Below are 22,870 nucleotides of genomic sequence, written 5' to 3' on the forward strand. Positions count from 1 at the left end.
TTAGCAGATGCTCTTATCCAGAGCGATGCACAACATACCCAGAGCAGCCTGGGGGTTCGGTGCCTTGCTTAAGGGCACGTCAGCCATTCCTGCTGATCCAGGGAATCAAAACGGCAACCTTTTGGTCTCAAAGCTGCTTCTCTAAGCATTAGGCCATGGCTTAACCCCATGGCTTAATGGTTAGAGAATATCTATCCATCCATTATCTGTAGCCACTTATCCTGTCCTACAGGGTCGCAGGCAAGTTGGAGCCTATCCCAGCTGACAATGGGGTACACCCTGAACAAGTCGCCAGGTTATCGCAGGGCTGACACAGAGACAAACAACCATTCAGTTGATGGTTAGGTACCTTGCTCAAGGGCACTTCAGCCATCCTGCTGGTCCAGGGAATTGAACCAGCACCCTTTTAGCCCCAAAGCTGCTTCTCTAACCATTAAGCCATGGCAAAATGGCTATACATTGTACAACCCCAATTCCAAAAAAGTTGGGACGCTGTGTAAACTGTAGATAAAGTCAGAATACGATAATATGCAAACATGGAAACCCTATTTTTCATTGAACATAGTACAAAGACAACATTTCACATGTTGAAACTGAGAAATTTCATTGTTTTTTGAAATATAACTGCTCATTTTGAATTTGATGTCAGCAACACATTTCAAAAAAGTTGGGACAGGGGCATATTTACTACTGTGTTGCATCACATCTACTTTTAACAACACCCGGTAAACGTTTGGGAACTGAGGAGACCAGTTGCTGTAGTTTTGAAAGAGAAATGTTGTCCCATTCTTGTCTGATGTACAATTTCAGTTGCTCAACAGTTCGGGGTCTCCTTTGTCTTATTTTGCACTTCATAATACACCAAATGTTTTAAATGGGAGACAAGTCTGGACTGCAGGCAGGCCAGTTTAGCACCCAGACTCTTTTATGATGGAGCCATGCAGTTTTAATATGTGCAGAAAGCGGTTTGGCATTGTCTTGCTGAAAGAACGAAGGCCTTCCCTGAGAAAGATTTTGTCTAGATGGCAGCATATTGCTCTGAAACGTGTATATATCGTTCAGCATTAATGATGCCTTCCCAGATGTACAAGCTACCCATGTCATGTGCACTAATGCCCCCTCATACCATCACAGATGCTGGATTTTGAACTGTGCACTGATAACAAGCTGGATGGCTCCTCTCCTCTTTCGCCTGGAAGACGTGGTGTCTGTGATTTCTAAAAAGAATTTCTACTTTTGATTCGTCAGACCTCGGGACAATTTTCCACTTCGCCTCAGTCCATCATAAAAGAGCTCGGGCCTAGAGAAGGCGCCAGTGTTTCTGGATATTGTTTATATCTGGTTTTAACTGGACGCAGTAATGAACTGTTTTCACAGACAATGGTTTTCTGTAGTGTTCCTGAGCCCATACAGTGATTTCCGCTACAGACACGTGTCTGCTTTTAATGCAGTGTGTCCTGAGGGCCTGAAGATCACAGGCATCCAATGTCAGTTTTCAGCCTTGTCTCTTGCATACAGAGATTTCTCCAGATTCTCTGAATCCTTTAATGATATTATGGACCATAGATGATGTGATCCCCAAATTCTTTGCAATTTTACATTGAGGAACGTTATTCTTAAATTGTTGCACTGTTTGCCCATGCAGTCCTTCACAGAGTGGTGAACCCATCCCCATCTTTACTTCTGAGAGACTCTGCCTCTCTGGGATGCTCTTTTTATACCCAATCATGTTACTGACCTGTTGCCAATTAACCAAATTAGGTTTTTTTTTTTAGCATTACACAACTTTTTCAGTCATCTGTTGCCCTGTCCCAGCTTTTCTGAAACATGTTGCTGACATCAAATTCAAAATGAGCATATATTTTTCAAAACCAATAAAATTTCTCAGTTTCAACATTTGATATGTTGTTCTTGTACTATTTTCAATGAAATATAGGGTTTCCATGATTTACAAATCTTCACATTCTGTTTTTATGTACAGTTTACACAGCGTCCCAACTTTTTTGGGATTGGGGTTGTAATCCTGTGGGGTGATCATCTGCATCAAGCTAAAGCACTTCTTTACATGTTGTATGACCTGACGTCATAAGACTGTTGTTATGCCAATATTTGCACATCGGATACATTTAGAGATAATAGAGACTAGCCGTGATTGAATGAAAAGTGCAAAGAGTGCGCCTCTCTCTCTTTCTCTCTCTCGTCATCCTCTCTTCAATTTCTCGGTGCGCTTTGTCTGTATACTCTGGCTCAAATAAATAGGGACGACCAACGCATTCAAATGCCTCATCCATGTTGTCGTAACCAGCTAAATATTCAGGCATTACTTTGGAAATAGACTTCTTCATGAACTCTGTGTGACTTCTCCTTTCGTAAACATCAGAAAACAGTCTCCGTGCGGTAATTAACTACAGGCGCTGAATGGGGTGCTGCATCAGAGACCAGAAGAAGAGAAAGGTGAAGCAATGGCTCTAGAAACAGTCATTTTCTCCAGTTTCTTTACAGTTATTAAACAGATCCAAGTGTATCTCTGTAGAGATTCTTTCCAAGAAGCAAGCAAGAAGCCTTTATTTATCACACGTACACTCAAGCACAGAGAAATTCCTAACCCATCTGAAGCAGTGAACACACACACATACCCAGAGCAGTGGGCAGCTATGCTACAGCACCTGGGGAGCAGTTGGGGGTTAGTTGCCTTGTTCAAGGGCACTTCAGCCCTACCTTCAGGCCAAGGCTGCTCCGTATTAACCTAACCGCATGTCTTTGGTGGAAACCAGAGCACCCAGAGGAAACCTACGCAGACACATGCAAACTCCACACAGAAAGGCCTCAGTCGGCCGCTGGGCTCGAACCTAGAACCTTCTTGCTTTGAGGTGACATTGCTAACCACTATACCACCCATGCTTTCAGACACTAATAACATTATGAGACTGTCCGTGGGGCGGCACGGTGGTGTAGTGGTTAGCGCTGTCACTTCACAGCAAGAAGGTCCTGGGTTCGAGCCCAGTGGCCGACGACGGCCTTTCTGTGTGGAGATTGCATGTTCTCCCCGTGACCGCGTGGGTTTCCTCCAGGTGTGCCGGTTTCCCCCAAAGGCATGCAGGTTAGGCTAATTGGTGGCTGTAAATTGACAGTAGGTGTGAATGTGAGCGTGAATGGTTGTCTGTGTCTATGTGTCGGCCCTGTGATGACCTGGCGACTTGTCCAGGGTGTACCCCGCCTTTCACCCGTAGTCAGCTGGGATAGGCTCCAGCTTGCCTGCGACCCTGTAGGACAGGATAAGCGGCTATAGATAATGGATTAATGGATGGACTGTCCATGGTATAAAGAAGTGGTTTAGTTTAAGGCGGATGATTCCCCCATAGCTGTTTTGCAGTTGCCAGTTATAGCGTTCTAACCCAATACTGGACCTATCCCAATCGCTTTTGTCCCTAGTAAATATTTGGACCCAAAGAGATGCAAAAAATGTGGCACAGGTTAAAAAAAATCCGTAATTTTCTTTTAATGTCTCAGTCAGTCATGTTTTAATACAGTGTTTTGAGTGTTGTGATGATGCAATGTATAACTGAACCCTGCTCCTACTCCAGTGTTTCATTATGATATGACATGTGACTGTATTTATTTTGTAGTTATTTGAATAAAGGCTCAACTCTTTCTTTATTTCTTTCATTCTTCTAGATGGTGCTCCAAACAGGGTGAGTACGAACCATGGTTATGTATATCAGTGTGTGTCAGCATGTAGATGAATGACTACCATTAGAGAAAATTTACTATAAACTACTATGTAAATTGTGACATATATTGCAAGCGAGTCTTATTGATTTTGTTTTATGCGTGTATGGAACCGCTGTGCAACAAATCCGGTTTCTCACGGGATCATCAGTCAGTGGGCTAAATGGAGTGTGCATAGCCTTCATGTTTGGTGCAGCATTAGGCTGGTTTATATATTACTTGTTTATTTCTCTCCAGTTTCCCATTGGCTAGTACAGTGAAGTGCTAAACATACTGCAGGCACTCATGTGTTATATAATTTACTGCAGAACAAACAAACCAAACTGCATTATATGTATAATTTAATACATAATTGTATGCATTTTCTTCATTATTTGTTTTGTAATTATTGACACCGTATTTGCCAGTAATGATTGTGCAATACTGACGAATACTGTGTCACATCCTGGGATAATTAGGTAAAGGAATAATACATGCCAGGATATTGTGCAAAATTAATCAGCGATGGAGCGGTGTGATGTGACTGACGAGAAGCAGTCACTGATACCAAACTGAAGTTGATTAATTTTTTAATGACATCACATCCTGAAGCAATTTGCCAACGATTACAGTTTTTAATTCAATAAAGAACAAGATGTGCTTTTTTTTTATCCATTTATAGTTTCATTTAATGTTCCTCTTATGACTTGCACTACAGCATAAGTGGCAATAAACACCAGCATCAATTTTTCCCTCACTCTTGTTAATAAGGCAAAAAAGTACAGCTTATCATGTTATCAAGAAATCACAGGCTAAAGAGGAGAGGGACCATCCGGCTTGTTATCAGTGCACAGTTCAAAATCCAGCATCTGTGATGGTATGAGGGTGCATTAGTGCACATGACATGGGTAGCTTGTACATCTGGGAAGGCATCATTAATGCTGAATGATATATACACGTTTCAGAGCAATATGCTGCCATCCAGACAAAATCTTTTTCAGGGAAGGCCTTCGTTCTTTCAGCAAGACAGTACCAAACTGCTTTCTGCACATTTCTTGCATGGCTCTGTAGTAAGAGTCCAGGTGCTAAACTGGCCTGCCTGTAGTCCAGACCTGTCTTCCATTTAAAACAGTTGGCGTATTATGAAGCACAAAATACGACAAAGGAGACCCTGAACTGTTGAGCAACTGAAATTGTATATCAGGCAAGAATGGGACAACATTTCTCTTTCAAAACTACAGCAATTGGTCTCCTCAGTTCCCAAACGTTTACAGAGTGTTGTTAAAAGTAGAGGCGATGCAACACAGTGGTAAACATGCCCCTGTCCCAACTTTTTTGAAATGTGTTGCTGATATCAAATTCAAAATGAGCAGATATTTTTCACAAACCAATATATTTTCTCAGTTTCAACATTTGATATGTTGTCTTTGTACCAGGGCTTTGAACCAGAATTTTTTTCCTATTGGTTCGTTCCGAACAGAAACGGAATTTTAACGTTTCTGGTTTTGGGTTCCACCATTAAATAGACGTTCCCGAACCGGTTAGAACAAAAAAATTTCGTTCCCGGAACTGTTAATTACGTTCCCTGTCAGCTGTTTAACAAATGGCTATAAAATTATGTCTCTGTCTCATCCAGCTTAAGCCAAATGTAGGCTAATTCTATTACAACCTTCATTAAATAAGACAAGAAATAATTCAAAACAATTATTATTTCAAATGTTGGCGATTTGGATTCTCAGTATGTCTTCCCATCTACACAAACAGAAAAAGTGCCAAAAATGAAAGAGAATTCGTTTAGTGTGTTACCAAAGGCTAGTCAGGCCCTATAGAGGGCTACCGCATGACGTCACCGCACCGCGAGATTTTGTTAGGCGCCATATTGGAAGACCAAGTACACATCTATGCAAGTACATACATACATAAAAAAAACTACACCTGAAATGTAGCCAGGGCCGGTTCTGCCCTAATCTGGACCCGGGTGCAACATCGCGCAACCCCCCCCAAAAAAAAACAGTCTAAATCAGGACAACCATCACATAACTATAACTATAAACATTTTATATCAAGTATTTTAACTAAATGGGCTATAATAAATCAGCCTGCAGGCAGCCACGGCGGGCTGCCTCAGAAAAGTAACCATTCAATGACACAACTGAAAGCCTGCAGCCACGGCGGGCTGCCTCAGAAAAGTAACCATTTGTCCTACCTTAAAACTCGTTTTGCATTTTCTGCCTCCTTTTTTGTATTTTCGACCCTGCGTTTATTTTCTTTCCTTTTCTGAAAACCCGATTTGTGTCCAGACATTTTGTTCTGCTACCAACGAACTAACTCGTCAGGTCTCGTCTCTCGAGCCCGCGATGATTCCCGTGGGAAGGGCAACAATTGATACATTTTTACAAACAGCCAATAGGGAGGTTGCATCGTTCAGGCTCTCCTTTGCTCAGACACTCAGTAATGGAGACGTGATAGTAGTCCACCTTCCCGCTCTCTCCATTCAGTCAGCGAACGTCACACAGGAAGTGAACCCCAGCGGGTCATAGAAACTTGCGCAGGAGGAGAATGGCTTTTTTATTTGTAGGCTACGGAAACTTTGAGGAACGAAATAAAAACCGGTATTAACCGGTTACCATTATTTTTAATAAGCGTTTCTGTTCCGGAACATAAAAAATAATAAAGTTTCTGGTTTCGTTTCTGTTCCATGTGAAATAGAAAAAGTTCCTGGTTTTCGTTTTCGTTCCTTGAACCTGTTCAAAGCCCTGCTTTGTACTATTTTCAATGAAATATAAGGTTTCCATGATTTGCAAATTATCGCATTCTGTTTTTATTTACAGTTTACACAGCATCCCAACTTTTTTGGAATTGGGTTTGTACAAAGCTTGCAGCCAGAACTACTGTCAGATCTGCTCTTATAGAAAACTAATCACCTTCTGGCTGATTAGATTTGAGAATTCAACAGCGCTGTGGTATAACATCTGTTTAATCTCATGAAAGATTTCGAAGTTTAGTCAAAAGCATCACTATTTTGCCCCACTCTCATTTATTATATACAGTCTTAAATTCATTATGTATTTGATATAGTGAGTTCCAAAACTATTGGCACCTTTCATTCAGGATAAGCTTAAATTAATATATAAAACTTATATATTTAAAAAAAAATCCATAAGTCATTGAAACATAGGGTTGCTGGAAGGTTTTGTTTTTTGTTAGATGAGTGGTGTGTAATTGCTCCAGTTGTTTGAGAGAATAGTACGACTTGTAATTGTGTTTCACGCAAGGGTGCCAATAATTTTGTCATGGACAGTGTACTTTGAGAAATGCTTCATATATGTTTAGGTATGATGTATATGGTGATTAATGTATATTGTTATGCTGTTTAACAGAGTTTTGCTGACTCGGGTGCAGTGAGTCAGTTCGTGGGTCAGAGGCTGCCTCTGCCGCTAGGTTGCTCAGCCGAGTCTGTGACAGACAGCAAAAAAAGCAGTGCAGAAGGAAAACCACGAGTTCCCACACCCCGGGTAGAGCTCCTGCACTTACACACAGACTCACAAACAACAAACGCTGTGTCATATCCTGGGCTGATTGACTCATACTGTTTCTTCATTAGATCCTTTGCATGGGAAGCCAGGTTTTAAAGGGGCGGTATGCAGAAAAATCACTTCAGATTTGTCCTCAAACGGTCTATTAGCCAAGTGGGTTTAGAGTGTCAAGTTTATTTGTATAGCGCTTTTAACAACAGATACTGTTACAAAGCAGCTTTACAGAATATTAAAGGCTTGAAACATGAGCTAATTTTATCCCTAATTTATCCCTGATGAACAAGTCTGTGGCAACGGTGGCAAGGAAAAACTCCCTTAGTAACATGAGGAAGAAACCTTGAGAGGAACCAGACTCAAAAAGGAACCCATCCTCATTTGGGTGATAACAGATAGCGTGATTATAAATAACTCACTTCTATAACTGTGTCATCTATAGTCATAGTGCAATTGTGTAACCAGGAAATTCATTATAGTTTTAGCATGAAGTCTGTTTTGTTCAAGTTATAAACTGTTCATAACAACTGCAGTCCTAAAGTTAGCAAGTCAACTGCAGTCCTCAGCCATAAAAGCATTACTGCAAGTGTCCAGAGCGTCTTCCAAGTGCGACTTTTGACTTTCTGTATGGGGCCGTCCTCCACAGGAGCGATGTGATGAGACTCCAGCCAAAAGTAGGGCATCAGGATGGATCAGGCAGGTCCGAGGAGCAGAAAGCATCATTGGTGTCTCAGGATCGACATGTAACTCGACAGACAGAGGGAAGAGACGAAAGAGAGAGAGAGAGAAAGAGAAACACAGGTTGTTAGGTATGCCCAGTGTCACCTAATGAGTCTGATACCTGCACTGGAGCTACTGTAAGAGGATATCCAAGAGCTTAAAAGTATAAATCTTTATATACAGTATACAGACTTGTAGTACTCGAGTCCGACTCGTGCCCTAATTTTAAGGACTTGTGACTTGACTTGGACTTGAGCACTGATGACTCAGACTTGGACTCAGACTCGTGCATTAACTGCATTCGGACTCGTAAATTGGAGACGAGGACTCTGATTTTTTCTTTATATTTTGTAACATGCCATAATAATTTGGCACAAGATATTTAGAGCTACATTAATTTTGTACTAATTTTATGCAAGAGTGTCACACCTGCGCGCCTTGGCACGTGCATCAGATAGACTCTCGGGTGCGCTCCGGACCAAGCACCAAGCGGACTCTCGCACACATGCTGTAAACGACTCGCGCCTGCACAGGATTAAGGTGCAATCAGCGTACCGATATAAAAACTGTGAAAACACACTTACTTTGCGAAGTATTGAGTGGCGTTGCTGACACATTACCGAGCCTTATTTCCTTGTTTGGGTTCCCGATCCCTGATTTCCTGTTTCTCGTCTTTGATTCTGCCGAGTCTATGATAGTCTGTTTGTGCCTCGCTCGACCTATTGCCTGTTTCACTGTTGTACGATTTTGCCTGCCGTTCTGGATTGTTTACCGTCTTCACTTGCATTAATAAACACACCTTCTGCACTTACATCCGTCTCCCAACCATCTCTGACAGAATACTTCACCCTCCCTGATAAAGAGAAGCACACTCACCTGTTCATACGTCATGTTCAGGAACAAACTAATGGTAATGATGCTAAAACAGCCGCCGTCAAATGGTGCGGCTGGAGTCTTGTTCTCGGACTCTACTCGGATCAATCGTGGACTCGACTTGAAATTTTTTTAATGACTTGGACTTGACTCGGACTTGAACACTGAGGATTCGAGACTGGACTCAGACTCAAGGTTTAGTGACTCGACTGCAACACTGACTGACAGTATGTACCTCAAATAAAATACTGAAACATGAAACCTCATGTTGTCAAGCTGTCAGGTACAACTGTGGAAGCTTGTGGGATTAAAAACAATACCACATTGCAAGGGGAAAAAAAATTCCAGTTGTCCAAGATGACTTATAGCGAATCACTGTGAAGTTTTGTCCATTTTGTACAGCTTACAGTTAGTCATATGAACCACATTAAAAGTGTGCATGACATCACCAAAGGACTGGCAGAACTTGAGGTAAATTTCACGGAAAATTGTGGGTGGGTGAGACAGACGTTCTACAGACATAATGTCTGTATTATTTCTTTCATTGTCAGCACATGAATAGCACAGTATTTATTATACACCAGTACTAATGTCTTCCATACCCTTCACTGTCCCGTGCTTGACCTTACCTTCTCCCACTAATAAAACAGTAAAATCGCACTTGCTGATCAGGTATTAAATATAGACTGCTGTTATTGTTATTTATTCCTCTTTTCATCAGAACTATTTATGAGACTCCCCCCAACACACACACACACACACACACACACACACAAATCTCCTACATGATCTAAATAGTGAACATGAAAGCGTTAGAGACACTAATATCATGGTGTCAGGAACACAATGAAGCATTATCATCTTAGATACCGATGATAATAAAATATTAAAATGTAATTTAACATAGCAGTGTATTAGTTGCACAAAGAAATGCCTTGTAGAGAATATTACAGCTTCCTTGGAAGCATGCCTTTGGAATACTGATGATGCATACTGATGAGACGAGACGTGGAAAGTGGAAAATGTGGATGGTTGTGGATAGAATACTGTTCTTCTCCATTAAATTATGTGTGCCATGATCACTTTCAGAGAAAACAAGGTCACCTTGAGGCTTAGAGTGCTAGTAAGTACAGGATCATTGAGGTAGCCTGAGCATGGGTGACTATGGGTTTTGTAATGCTCTCCGTGTATCCATGGGTTTCTTCCAAGTTCTCCGGTTTCCCAAAAACATATTAGTAAATGAATCGGCTATGCTGAATTGCCCCTTGTGTGTGCATTTTGCACTACGATGGCCTGGTGTTCTTCCATCCAGGCTGTATTCTTGCACCGTTCCCAGTGTTCCTGGGACAGACTCCAGATTCACCACCACCCTGAACAGGATAAAGCGCTTACTAAAGACGAAAGAATGAAGTTTCAGTGCAAATAAATGTCACTAGACAGAAATAAAACCGATTTCGGGCACTGCAATTCCTTATATAGACGTATACAGGCTGATGATGAAAGAGGAAGATAATTGATGGCATTTTGCTTCTTCCTTTAGGACAGAGAAGTGGAGAAAAATGAGGACAGCTTGAAACGGGACAGCACTAAAGAGGTACGGCCTAATTATTCTGTTCCTGCCGCTTCCTCCATGGCCCTGGCCTAACATCAACATCGTGTCTATAATTATAAGCCCCAGTCAGGACATGCTTGAATTTCACAACTCGGAGCAGACACTAGAACAGCTGCAAGTCAGATTTAAGATTACAAGTTTACAACCACAAATCCAGTTTACCAAAACCATGTTTATTATCCATGCGTTAATTGCCAGTGAGGAGTCACTCTGCACCATGTTTATAAAGATCTGGATTTAAGGCAGTATTTATTGGTTTATTTATTTAATATCCAGGTATTTACGTATTTCGAAAGAAACATTAATAGTAGCTACATAGTGATTCTGTATTCTGTTGACTACTGGGCTCTCCCAATTACTCGTATCACTCTTTTTGATTTTCTAGCAATATACTTGGAAAAAATTATCCTCGTAAATATGCAGTGTCGGTATATTAAGAGTGTATTTAACAGTTATTCCATGAAATCAAGTTGTACATGAGCTGATAACCAACGAGGCGCATAACGCCGAGTTGGCTATAAGCCATGTACGACGAGATTGAGTGGAATAACTGTTTTATTCTATCCACATTCACTGGATTTTGAGAAACAGAGCATTTCTATTTTAATTTTTTGCAAATTCGATAAATAAAAACTTTCCACTTAGAATGTAAACAAACCGGCGAAATGACAGTAGCAATTTGTGAAAAATGTGATTATAATAATTCTTGAAAAATCAAAATACCATCAAAATACTTTCATTCCATATTTTGTTGCTTTTTTTATATTTTGGAGGGATCGTCTTCTTCTTCTTTAGGGTTTTTGGCGGTTTGCAAACCAACTTAAAGGTGCATTACCGCCACCGACTGGCCTGGAGTGTGGAACAGAAAATATTGTTTCCTTTAAATACTTGATAACAATTTTTGGGGTTTTGTTTTTGAGTACAGTTTTTATTTCGTCCTCGGTTGGTTCAGTAACATGCTTCATCATTTTGTTTTTCTCTACTCACGGTATATAAGCTGTAGTGGCGGCTGGTAGTCTTTCAAACAGGGGAGGGTGGTCGGTTACGATATTTCCAGATTTTAAAAGAAAAAAGAAAAAACACATCAATTTTGCCCATACTCTTGCCTCTGATCTGGCTGATTGTTGGCAGGGTCACAAACTGTGAAATAACAGGTTCTTTTGGCCCATTAGCCTACTGTCCAATATACATGATGGTGGTGTTGGGGAGGGGGTATATTTTCATCTCATCTCATTATTTCTAGCCGCTTCATCCTTCTACAGGGTCGCAGGCAAGCTGGAGCCTATCCCAGCTGACTACGGGCGAAAGGCGGGGTACACCCTGGACAAGTCGCCAGGTCATCACAGGGCTGACACATAGACACAGACAACCATTCACACTCACATTCACACCTACGGTCAATTTAGAGTCACCAGTTAACCTAACCTGCATGTCTTTGGACTGTGGGGGAAACCGGAGCACCCGGAGGAAACGCACGCGGACACGGGGAGAACATGCAAACTCTGCACAGAAAGGCCCTCGCCGGCCCCGGGGCTCGAACCCAGGACCTTCTTGCTGTGAGGCGACAGCGCTAACCACTACACCACCGTGCGGTATATTTTAACATTTTATATTTTAAAATTGTGGCATGTTGTTTAAAAATTGATCATTATTGAAAGCAGCTCTTTGTCAGGAACCTCAGCAGTAACAGCAGAGTGTTCTGGAATAGGCACAAGCACTGACCTTGGGGAGCCAAACATAGAGCTGGGTGCCACACATTTCATTCAATGACACTTTCCCTATATTTTACTTATTTTGACTGAGAAATGTTTTATTGACAATTTTGATAACCCTTCACTTTTAATCCAGGCCTGCAGTGTGAAATGTTCTCGGCTGTGTTTTTGTTTAAAAATGTTTTCCAAATTGTAGCTGTGTTTAATTCATATCCAGAGAAATATATATTCCAATATAATATACTCAGCATAAACATTTTAAATAGATTCTATATTTTTGGTCCATCCATGACATATTACTAAAGTAGCCTATTTACTGTTGTTGATGTGGGTCACTTGCTGTTAGCCAATTCACTTTCTCGTACCAGGAGAGCTGAAAGGAACGAGTATTATTCCCTACCTTTTTCACCAAGTCAATTTGAGGCGTTGGTCTACCCTGCTCTTTAATTTTAATTTTTTCCTCGAAAGGAAGACTGGCAAATGGCTTCGCCAAAATTAAATCAGCAATGCTTGGCATCCGTGTGCAGCTTTCTTGCTAGCTGACTAGCCCCCTCAAGTTCAAGTTCAGTCACTCAAATAAATGAAATTTCTGGAACTAAGATAGCAAACTTGACAACACTATATTTACACTTTATTTACAATGAAAATATATACAAACTAAAAAAGCTGGTAGAAACCGTATGTAATGAATGAAATCGAAATGTAAGCTGATCTCTTACAATACACCACAGCACTTGCGAATCCGCATGGGACTGAACTGAGATTCACCGCTGCCTGTCTATAGTTGAAATGAGCTGCCAATCAAAGAAAATATCTGGCCACTTTCACCAATCACCAGTCTCCTCGCGGAAAGCTCTGCCATGTCCCTCCCACTATGAGGCTGGGAGTCCGGTGGGCAGGTGTTTTTGCAGTATTTGTCCAATAACCGTCTTGCATTTTGATATTGAAAGCACAGAGCTCCCAAATGCCATTGAAGCCCACTGAGGCTGGGCTGCATCGCGCTGTCACGAGGGGGAAAAACTCACGCACACATTAGGCGAACTGGGGAAAGTTATAACGGAATGATTTCGCACTGTAGTTGGGTTGAGCACATATATTTCTATGATTCTGGATCTGAAATAGCAATGTTATAAGGTCGGCTATAACATAAGCCTAGCGCAATTCATCCTACACGATGTTCGTCATTTTTAGAGGAGGCTGAGCCTCCCTCGTTGTCTTAGAGCAATCGCCCGTGATAAGCTGGTAGCCTAGTAGTAGAGTAGCCAATCAGAGCGTGCGATTGCTCATATCCAGTGAATATGGATAGAATAAAAAGAGATAAATGACAAGTTACAGAGATTGGAATTATCTTTGTGTCATATTTAAAACACAGTATACTTTCATTTCAGCTTAAATATGAGGGTTTTTCCCCCCATGTGCATTACAAATTTGTTCAAGAACAGTAAGATCCATCCAAACCTAATGTAAAGATTAACATTAAATGTTAAAATGCAACAAACATTTAATTAACATTTAATTAATCTCAGGACTAATAGTAGTACGACATTGCAAAACTATAGAGATCAAGCCTAATTTTATTTAGAACTAGAAGGGCATTCAGTAGAGTGTATACTTCCACCAAGGCACATATTATCAACATCAATATCAAATCACTTGAACCTACTAAAGCTGAACACCAAATTTCATCCAAATCAGTTCACTACTTTTTGAGTTACATTGGGAACAAACAAAAAAAAGTCCTGGATCCACATACATATCTGGATTTGCATCAAAATCTAATCACTCGTTCCTTGGCCCATGGCTCACCTTTCCTCAAAATTTCATCCAAATCAGTTCACTACTTTTCAAGTTACGTTGGGAACAGTTTAAAAAACGAAGGCGAAAACACATCCTCCTTCAACAAACAACATTTGGTCCAAAAATATGTATTAATGTCTATCTGCTAACTTTTATGGTAAAGACCTGGCAGTAGTCAATGAACTGACAATACCTGTCATCATCATCATGATATCACCCAGACTTTATTTCTGGCTTCATCAGATATAATTGTGTATCTGCTTTGAGCTAAAACATAAGTAAGAAATAAAACACTGTGATGTTAAAAGAAAAGAATGAAGTTGATTGGGAAATAATCACTGAACATCTCAAATTTGAAATTTGATTACACCTTTTATTTATTAATGAACAGCATGTCGTAGTTTTTATCTGTTTTGAGTTACATTTATTGTTGTTGAATGTAGGCAAATCAAGTTACTCCCTGTTTTTGCTGAACATTATAACAGCTGTAAACATCCATCACCAGACTCTTATTTATTTATTTATTTATTTATTTATTTGTCTCTTTAAGTTACTTGGACAAGAAAAATGCAGCTTGTCATGCTAGAGAGGAAAAATGCAAAGCCCCGCATAATGAACACGAAACAGCTTTACCTCTGACTCCTTCTAAAAATGCTAAATAAATATCTCCTCATAGAAAACTTCCCCATATCAGCTACAGTGGTGCTTGAAAGTTTGTGAACCCTTTAGAATTTTCTATATTTCTGCATAAATATGACCTAAAACATCATCAGATTTTCACACAAGTCCTAAAAGTAGATAAAGAGAACCCAGTTAAACAAATGAGACAAAAATATTATACTTGGTCATTTATTTATTGAGGAAAAATGATCAATATTACATATGTGAGTGGCAAAAGTATGTGAACCTCTAGGATTAGCAGTTAATTTGAAGGTGAAATTAGAGTCAGGTGTTTTCAATCAATGGGATGACAATCAGGTGTGAGTGGGCACCCTGTTTTATTTAAAGAACAGGGATCTATCAAAGTCTGATCTTCACAACACATGTTTGTAGAAGTGTATCATGGCACGAACAAAGGAGATTTCTGAGGACCTCAGAAAAAGTGTTGTTGATGCTCATCAGGCTGGAAAAGGTTAGAAAAAACATCTCTAAAGAGTTTGGACTCCACCAATCCACAGTCAGACAGATTGTGTACAAATGGAGGAAATTCAAAACCATTGTTACCCTCCCCAGGAGTGGTCGACCAACAAAGATCACTCCAAGAGCAAGGCGTGTAATAGTCGGCGAGGTCATAAAGGACCCCAGGGTAACTTCTAAGCAACTGAAGGCCTCTCTCACATTGGCTAATGTTAATGTTCATGAGTCCACCATCAGGAGAACACTGAACAACAATGGTGTGCATGGCATGGTTGCAAGGAGAAAGCCACTGCTGTCCAAAAAGAACATTGCTGCTCATCTGCAGTTTGCTAAAGATCACGTGGACAAGCCAGAAGGCTATTGGAAAAATGTTTTGTGGTTGGATGAGACCAAAATGGAACTGTTTGGTTTAAATGAGAAACATTATGTTTGGAGAAAGGAAATCACTGCATTCTAGCATAAGAACCTTATCCCATCTGTGAAACATGGTGGTGGTAGTATCATGGTTTGGGCCTGTTTTGCTGCATCTGGGCCAGGACGGTTTGCCATCATTGATGGAACAATGAATTCTGAATTATACCAGCAAATTCTAAAGGAAAATGTCAGGACATCTGTCCATGAACTGAATCTCAAGAGAAGGTGGGTCATGCAGCAAGACAATGACCCTAAGCACACAAGTCGTTCTACCAAAGAACGGTTAAAGAAGAATAAAGTTGATGTTTTGGAATGGCCAAGTCAAAGTCCTGACCTTCATCCAATCGAAATGTTGTGGAAGGACCTGGAGCGAGCAGTTCATGTGAGGAAACCCACCAACATCCCTGAGTTGAAGCTGTTCTGTACGGAGGAACGGGCTAAAATTCCTCCAAGCCGGTGTGCAGGACTGATCAACAGTTACCGGAAATGTTTCGTTGCAGTTATTGCTGCACAAGGGGGTCACACCAGATACTGAAAGCAAAGGTTCACATACTTTTGCCACTCACAGATATGTAATATTGGATCATTTTCCTCAATAAATAAATGACCAAGTATAATATTTTTGTCTCATTTGTTTAACTGGGTTCTCTTTATCTACTTTTAGGACTTGTGTGAAAATCTGATGATGTTTTAGATCATATTTCTCATCTCATCTCATTATCTCTAGCCGCTTTATCCTGTTCTACAGGGTCGCAGGCGAGCTGGAGCCTATCCCAGCTGACTACGGGCGAAAGGCGGGGTACACCCTGGACAAGTCGCCAGGTCATCACAGGGCTGACACATAGACACAGACAACCATTCACACTCACATTCACACCTACGGTCAATTTAGAGTCACCAGTTAACCTAACCTGCATGTCTTTGGACTGTGGGGGAAACCGGAGCACCCAGAGGAAACCCACGCGGACACGGGGAGAACATGCAAACTCCGCACAGAAAGGCCCTCGCCGGCCACGGGGCTCGAACCCGGACCTTCTTGCTGTGAGGCGACAGCGCTAACCACTACACCACCGTGCCGCCCTAGATCATATTTATGCAGAAATATAGAAAATTCTAAAGGGTTCACAAACTTTCAAGCACCACTGTATTACATAAGTTGCTGCGGTTTTTTCCTTAATGTTTATGCGAAACAGCCACAACTGCTGTTATAGACATTTTCCTGAGGGTTCGACAATGCTGTGGTATAAATATTAATATTATCAAATGATATCTTGTACTACACAAATGGCTAATCATTTGCTTGGTGATGTGTGATCATTCTCGTCTTGTTTGTGGTTAATGTGACTCGTCTCCTGTTTGTTATCCTGGAAGAAGAGTGTGTCTCCAGCAGGAGGGTCACCCACGTCTGCTGATGGGAATGGCATGGACAGCCGAAATTCATCCCGAGATACCCAATCACCTTCCTCTGGCTTCCCGCACACACACACACCCAACCAGCACAAGAGTCCCCCGCAGGTACACACTGCATGTTTTCTATACATATAGAAAGAATACAGAACTGTTGGTGAAATACAGTGAACAAGATGCACACAGTATATTAATGTTGGAGTACTCGAGCTCGGCCTCAAGACCTCTCTCAAGAAGGTCTCGGAATCAGCCACACTTTTACTCGGTCTTGTCTCAGTCTCGGACATGGAGGACTCGAGATTTTATTTCAAGACCAGTCAAGACCTCAACTGTGGGGGTTTCTCTAAATTGCCTGTACATTGTCTGATTTATTTTTTAACATCGTTACTGTGATTGGATGTAAAACTTCCTGCTTCAAATGCAACCAATAACGTGGCTCATTACTAATTCAAAATTTTTGTTACTGTTCATGGCCATCACCCCTCCCCCACCCCCCTTCACACACTTCCTGTGTGGTCCTGGTCTTGACTCGGTCTCGTCCTGCCTTGGTCTTGGTCTTAACTTGGTCTCAACCCCTCAAAGTTTTGGTCTTGTCTCGATCTCAATCCACTTTGGTCTTGGTCATGACTTGGTCTCGGTTGAGGCGGTCTTGACTACAACACTAATTATAGACATAAACTGTCAGGGTAAACAAGTAGCTTTGTTAAACATTGGTGCAAAACCATCAGGCAGTGAGTGGAGAAGTGGCTGGCGAATAGATGTGATTAGTGGGCTCTTTTTATTCAGTTGCTCAACAGTACGGGGTCGTCTTTGTCATATTTTACGCTTCATAATGCGGCAAATGTTTTAAATGGAAGACAGGTCTGGACTGCAGGCAGGCCAGTTTAGTACCTGGACTCTTTTACTATGGAGCCATGCAGTTTTAATGTGTACAGAAAGAGGTTTGGCATTTTTTTTTAATTTAATTAAATTTAAAACCTCATTTTCAAGCACAATTGCATTTAAAGAAGAAGGAACTTCACAGAAGCAGCAGTTGGAATAGATCTAGCAGTGTGACGTTTATTGGAGGAAGCACCTTCAGCCTCGCACATTGTTCATGCTCCAGTAATGAGGAAAACTACAGATACTACAGCCATCCATGACCATGAGCCAAGGAAGCAAAATTGGCTGTGCTTTCTGGGTGGGAGGGATGGCATGCAATCTCTCTCTCCTGTCAGTCAAAGTGACACTAGCCAATCAGAAGGATCTGTCAGATCCAGTATGTGGAAGAGGGTACATAGTGCTTTCCTCTAAGTACATTATGCTGGACTTTGAAAAGATGTGGTGGCTGGTTTTACATTTCTCAAACACAGCAAGTCTTCACTTTTCCTGGTTTGTAGGTGGTACGTGACCAAATTGGAAAGAGACTCATAAAAGGAAAAGCCAATTTTCAAGTACTTTCAAGTAGGGTGATGGTCACTAGTGAACTAATAGTATTAAAATGTAAATCTGGTCATAGAAAACTCTACCATGTCTACAATGAGACACATTTAATCGCATTACATATGCACATCCGGGTTGAAATGAATCCATACTTTCTGACCAGTTGGAATCAAGAATTCACCAGCGCTGTTATTGTTGCTATAAATGCACTATCGTATACTAGTATTGTACTGATGTTGATGTTACTTTATTAATTGTACTAAATGATGGGAAATTGCATGATTCACAGCCATGACATCAGGAGACTGACCTGAGCCTGGGATGTGGAGGTGTTAATTGATGTGAAAGCATTAAACATGTTAGGACGGCGTTATATGCAGATTATTGGCGGTATCTCAGACGTCCTCTTCTGTTGAAAGCCTGCTGAAAGTTTGAAGTTTCTGCTTTCAAACCAGCTTTGCTTGAAATTTGCAAATGATTTGAATGGAGATCTTCTTATTGTTTTAGCACTGTGTCGTATATAAAACAGCATACAGCCAAGTATTATGGCATTGAGTGAGTGTAAAGGATACTGAACCTTCAACAGCGGCTCAGTAAGTGCAGTTCACAATTTCTGTTTGGATTTTTTTTTTTTAGGAGAAAGCACGATCTCGTTCTCCATCTCCGTCACATGATGCTCCATCTCCTGCGCCTCCTCCGCCTCCGCCTGCTTGTCCTCTGTCCTCCCCAGCATGCGCTCCCTCTCCTCCTGTCCAGCACTAGGTGAGATACACCTACACTCTCCACAGAAAACACATGTCCTCTTTCATGCTCCTTGTTTATTTGTTTATAAAATGCAGTGAAATATTAGAGGTATTATCTGTCTGTTATATTCAACATTACAGGCCAAACAAGTATCACAGACTCGATACATTAGTCATAAACAGCACCATCTGTTTAGTTGTTTTGCAATTTTAATCATATCTGCAGTATACGCTTACTTGCAACAATATGTAAAATTGCTCCACATATAACATAAACACACATACAGCTGAGTGCAAAAGTTTGTACACCCCCATACGAATAGGACAAAGTACTTTCATTTATAGCCACAAGACACTGTGTATTAGGTTTCACAGGTGTACTGTTACTATTAAAAGTAATAAAAATAATTACTGTATGTTAATATATTATTTGTGAAAAAAAATCAATAAATGCTATACTAGTTTAAGGCGGGACGGTGGTGTATTGGTTAGCACTGTTGCCTCACAGCAAGAAGGTTCTGGGTTCGATGGGGGAGGGCTTTCTGTGTGGAGTTTGTATGTTCTCCCTGTGTCTGCGTGGGTTTCCTCCGGGTGCTCTGGTTTCCCCCACAGTCCAAAGACATGCAGGTTAGGCTAATTGGTGGCTCAAAATTGACCGTAGATGTGAATGTGAGTGTGAATGGTTGTCTGTGTCTATGTGTCAGCCTTGCGATGACCTGGCGACTTGTCCAGGGTGTACCCCGCCTCTCGTCCATAGTCAGCTGGGATAGGCTCCAGCTTGCCTGCACAAGATAAGCGGTTACGGATAATGGATGGATGGACGGATGGACTATACCAGTTAATCTGAACGCCTCTGCTTTTTTTTCTTTTAGAAACGTCCTTCAAACTCTTCATATCTTCTGAATAGCTTTTAGATTCTCTCAGCTGTACTATTCAGGCCACACGTTCTTGCTGATATTCCTGTTGTCCCAAATTCCCTTTTTCAGATCATGCTTGGAGACTGAGAAAGCCATGACAAAATGTAAAGCAAAATCAAATCAATGTTTCCTTTGTTTCTCCATTGAAAAACAATGAGGGGTACAAACTTTTGCACTGTGCTGCATGTGAGCTGTGGTTTTACAGAAATCAGAATTGTTTTTAGCCAGCCAGTTTTAAATCAAATAATTGACTGCCTATTTATTCTCTAAACTCCTTAAATCTCTTAGGAAAATCTTCCTTCTCAATAAAACTGGGATTGTTTTCCGCATTGCCTGGAGCCACACTTATTCATGTAGTATACAATCAGTTTGCATGACATCCCTTAAAAAAAAAAGAAAAGAAAAGGAAGAATTTCGCTTGAGATGCTTCACTGCAGCACTTTTCAGTTCTTGTTTGTTTTCAGTTCTTCTGGAGTTTCTGACACCAGCCTCGTTTTCAGAAAGTGAGCTTCATGCTTGACTGAATAGAAATGGAAAGACTGATCTGTCACAGTGCAGCTCATTTTCTCTGAGTGAAAAGCGAAACGTTTCGCTTCTATATTTCTCTTGCCGTCCTCACAGGACCCACTCCAATTCATGGAGTGAGACGGGTGGGAGATGAAGGCGGCCCTCCCTCCCTCACCCACCCACCCACCAAACCCAGCACACACTGGCTCCGTCCCATAGTGCAACGAGGTCAAGGACCAGGTGCCTTGCCAGGGATGTGCATTTGCCCACCGTGTCTTGGAGCTGAACACAATCTGCATCCACTAAACTGCAGGACCATGTCAGAGGCACAGCTTAACATGCCAATCAATCAGCTGTTCTAGTGATTGACAGGTCTATCAGCCAATCAAGCAGCTGGAGAGCTGTGGCAGAGTTGAGCATTTTGGTGAGTTTCTGTACATACATACATAAATAAACTCAATACCACATTTATACAATATATATTATTATACTGTGCATATTTTGAGCGTCCATATTTAACATGATTAATATGGATATTTAGACAGTGCCTAAAAGCAGAGCTCCTGATGAGTGTATGAGCAAAATATTTACAAGGGCACAAAACCAGCCTGAATAGAATAATAATATTATAGCATATGAACCATCGATTTGTGTAGTGTCATGTATTTCACGTCAGTAAATTGCTCCATTGTCTTGTGACAGACACTGAAACCAGTGGCGGCTGGTAGTCTTTCAAACAGGGGAGGCTGGTCGGTTACGATATTTCCAGATTTTAAAAGAAAAAACACATCAGTTTTGCCCATACGCTTGCCTCTGATCTGGCTGATTGTTGGCAGCGTCACAAACTGTGAAATAACAGGTTCTTTTGGCCCATTAGCCTACTGTCCATACATGATGGTGGTGTTGGGGGGGGTGTATTTTAACATTTTATATTTTAAAATTGTGGCATGTTGTTTAAAAATTGACCTCGGCTGTGTTTTTGTTTAAAAATGTTTTCCAAATTGTAGCTGTGTTTAATTCATATCCAGAGAAATATATATTCCAATATAATATACTCAGCATAAACATTTTAAATAGATTCTATATTTTTGGTCCATCCATGACATATTACTAAAGTAGCCTATTTACTGTTGTTGATGTGGGTCACTTGCTGTTAGCCAATTCACTTTCTTGTACCAGGAGAGCTGAAAGGAACGAGTATTATTCCCTACCTTTTTCACCAAGTCAGTTTGAGGCGTTGGTCTACCCTGCTCTTTAATTTTAATTTTTTCCTCGAAAGGAAGACTGGCAAATGGCTTCGCCAAAATTAAATCAGCAATGCTTGGCATCCGTGCGCAGCTTTCTTGCTAGCTGACTAGCCCCCTCAAGTTCAAATTCAGTCACTCAAATAAACGAAATTTCTGGAACTAAGATAGCAAACTTGACAACACTATATTTACACTTTATTTACAATGAAAATATATACAAACTAAAAAAGCTGGTAGAAACCGTATGTAATGAATGAAATCGAAATGTAAGCTGATCTCTTACAATACACCACAGCACTAGCGAATCCGCATGGGACTGAACTGATGTTGCCAGATACTGCTGACGTTATCCAGCCCAAAATATGTTCAAAACCCGCCAAAATGCACTTAAAACTGCCCAATTGGGCGGGAAACTGCCCAATCTGGCAACACTGTCGCTGCCTGTCTATAGTTGAAACGAGCTGTCAATCAAAGAAAATATCCGGCCGCTTTCACCAATCACCAGTCTCCTCGCGGAAACTGCCATGTCCCTCCCATGTGAGGCTCGGAGTCCGTAGGCGGGCATTTTCGCAGTATTTGTCCAATAACCGTCTTGCATTTTGAGATTGAAAAGCGCATAGCTCCCAAATGCCGTTGAAGTCCATTGAAGCTGGGAGTCCGTGACACTCCGTGGGCGGGCGTTTTCGCAGTATTTGTCCAATAATTGTCTTGCATTTTGAGATTGACAAGCACATAGCTCCCAATCCACTGAGGCTGGGCTGCATCGCGTTGTCACGAGGGGGAAAAACTCACGCACACATTAGGCGAACTGGGGAAAGTTATAACGGAATGATTTCGCACTGTAGTTGGGTTGAGCACATATATTTCTATGATTCTGGATCTGAAATAGCAATGTTATAAGGTCGGCTATAACATAAGCCTAGCGCAATTCATCCTACACGATGTTCGTCATTTTTAGAGGAGGCTGAGCCTCCCTCGTTGTCTTAGAGCAATCGCCCGTGCTCTGTACCCTGCGTCTGATGTTACCAAGCTTTGTATTTTGGATCGCTTTTCTGGTTTTGACCCTATTTATGTTTTTGGACTTTAAGTATTGTATTACTTCTGATATCCTATCTGTGCCTCAC

At 41.2% G+C, this 22,870-nt stretch overlaps 1 protein-coding gene across 3 annotated transcripts in view; it reads left to right on the forward strand.

Annotated features, from left to right (window-relative positions):
• Positions 1-22,870, forward strand: part of tle2c (TLE family member 2, transcriptional corepressor c) — a 65,274-nt gene that overhangs the window by 39,385 nt on the left and 3,019 nt on the right. For 2 of the 3 annotated variants that reach the window (XM_060906222.1, XM_060906223.1), the window contains exons 8-13: positions 3,676-3,692; positions 7,089-7,223; positions 10,372-10,425; positions 16,875-17,018; positions 18,969-19,094; positions 20,614-20,923. In XM_060906222.1, coding sequence (XP_060762205.1) covers positions 3,676-3,692; positions 7,089-7,223; positions 10,372-10,425; positions 16,875-17,018; positions 18,969-19,094 — 476 coding nt within the window. In that variant the 3' untranslated portion in view covers positions 20,614-20,923. The remainder of the gene's footprint in view (positions 1-3,675; positions 3,693-7,088; positions 7,224-10,371; positions 10,426-16,874; positions 17,019-18,968; positions 19,095-20,613; positions 20,924-22,870) is intronic. The other variant, XM_060906224.1, reaches the window with a different exon arrangement.

This window comes from Neoarius graeffei, chromosome 23, assembly GCF_027579695.1.
Source record: "Neoarius graeffei isolate fNeoGra1 chromosome 23, fNeoGra1.pri, whole genome shotgun sequence".
Lineage (NCBI taxonomy): Eukaryota > Metazoa > Chordata > Actinopteri > Siluriformes > Ariidae > Neoarius > Neoarius graeffei.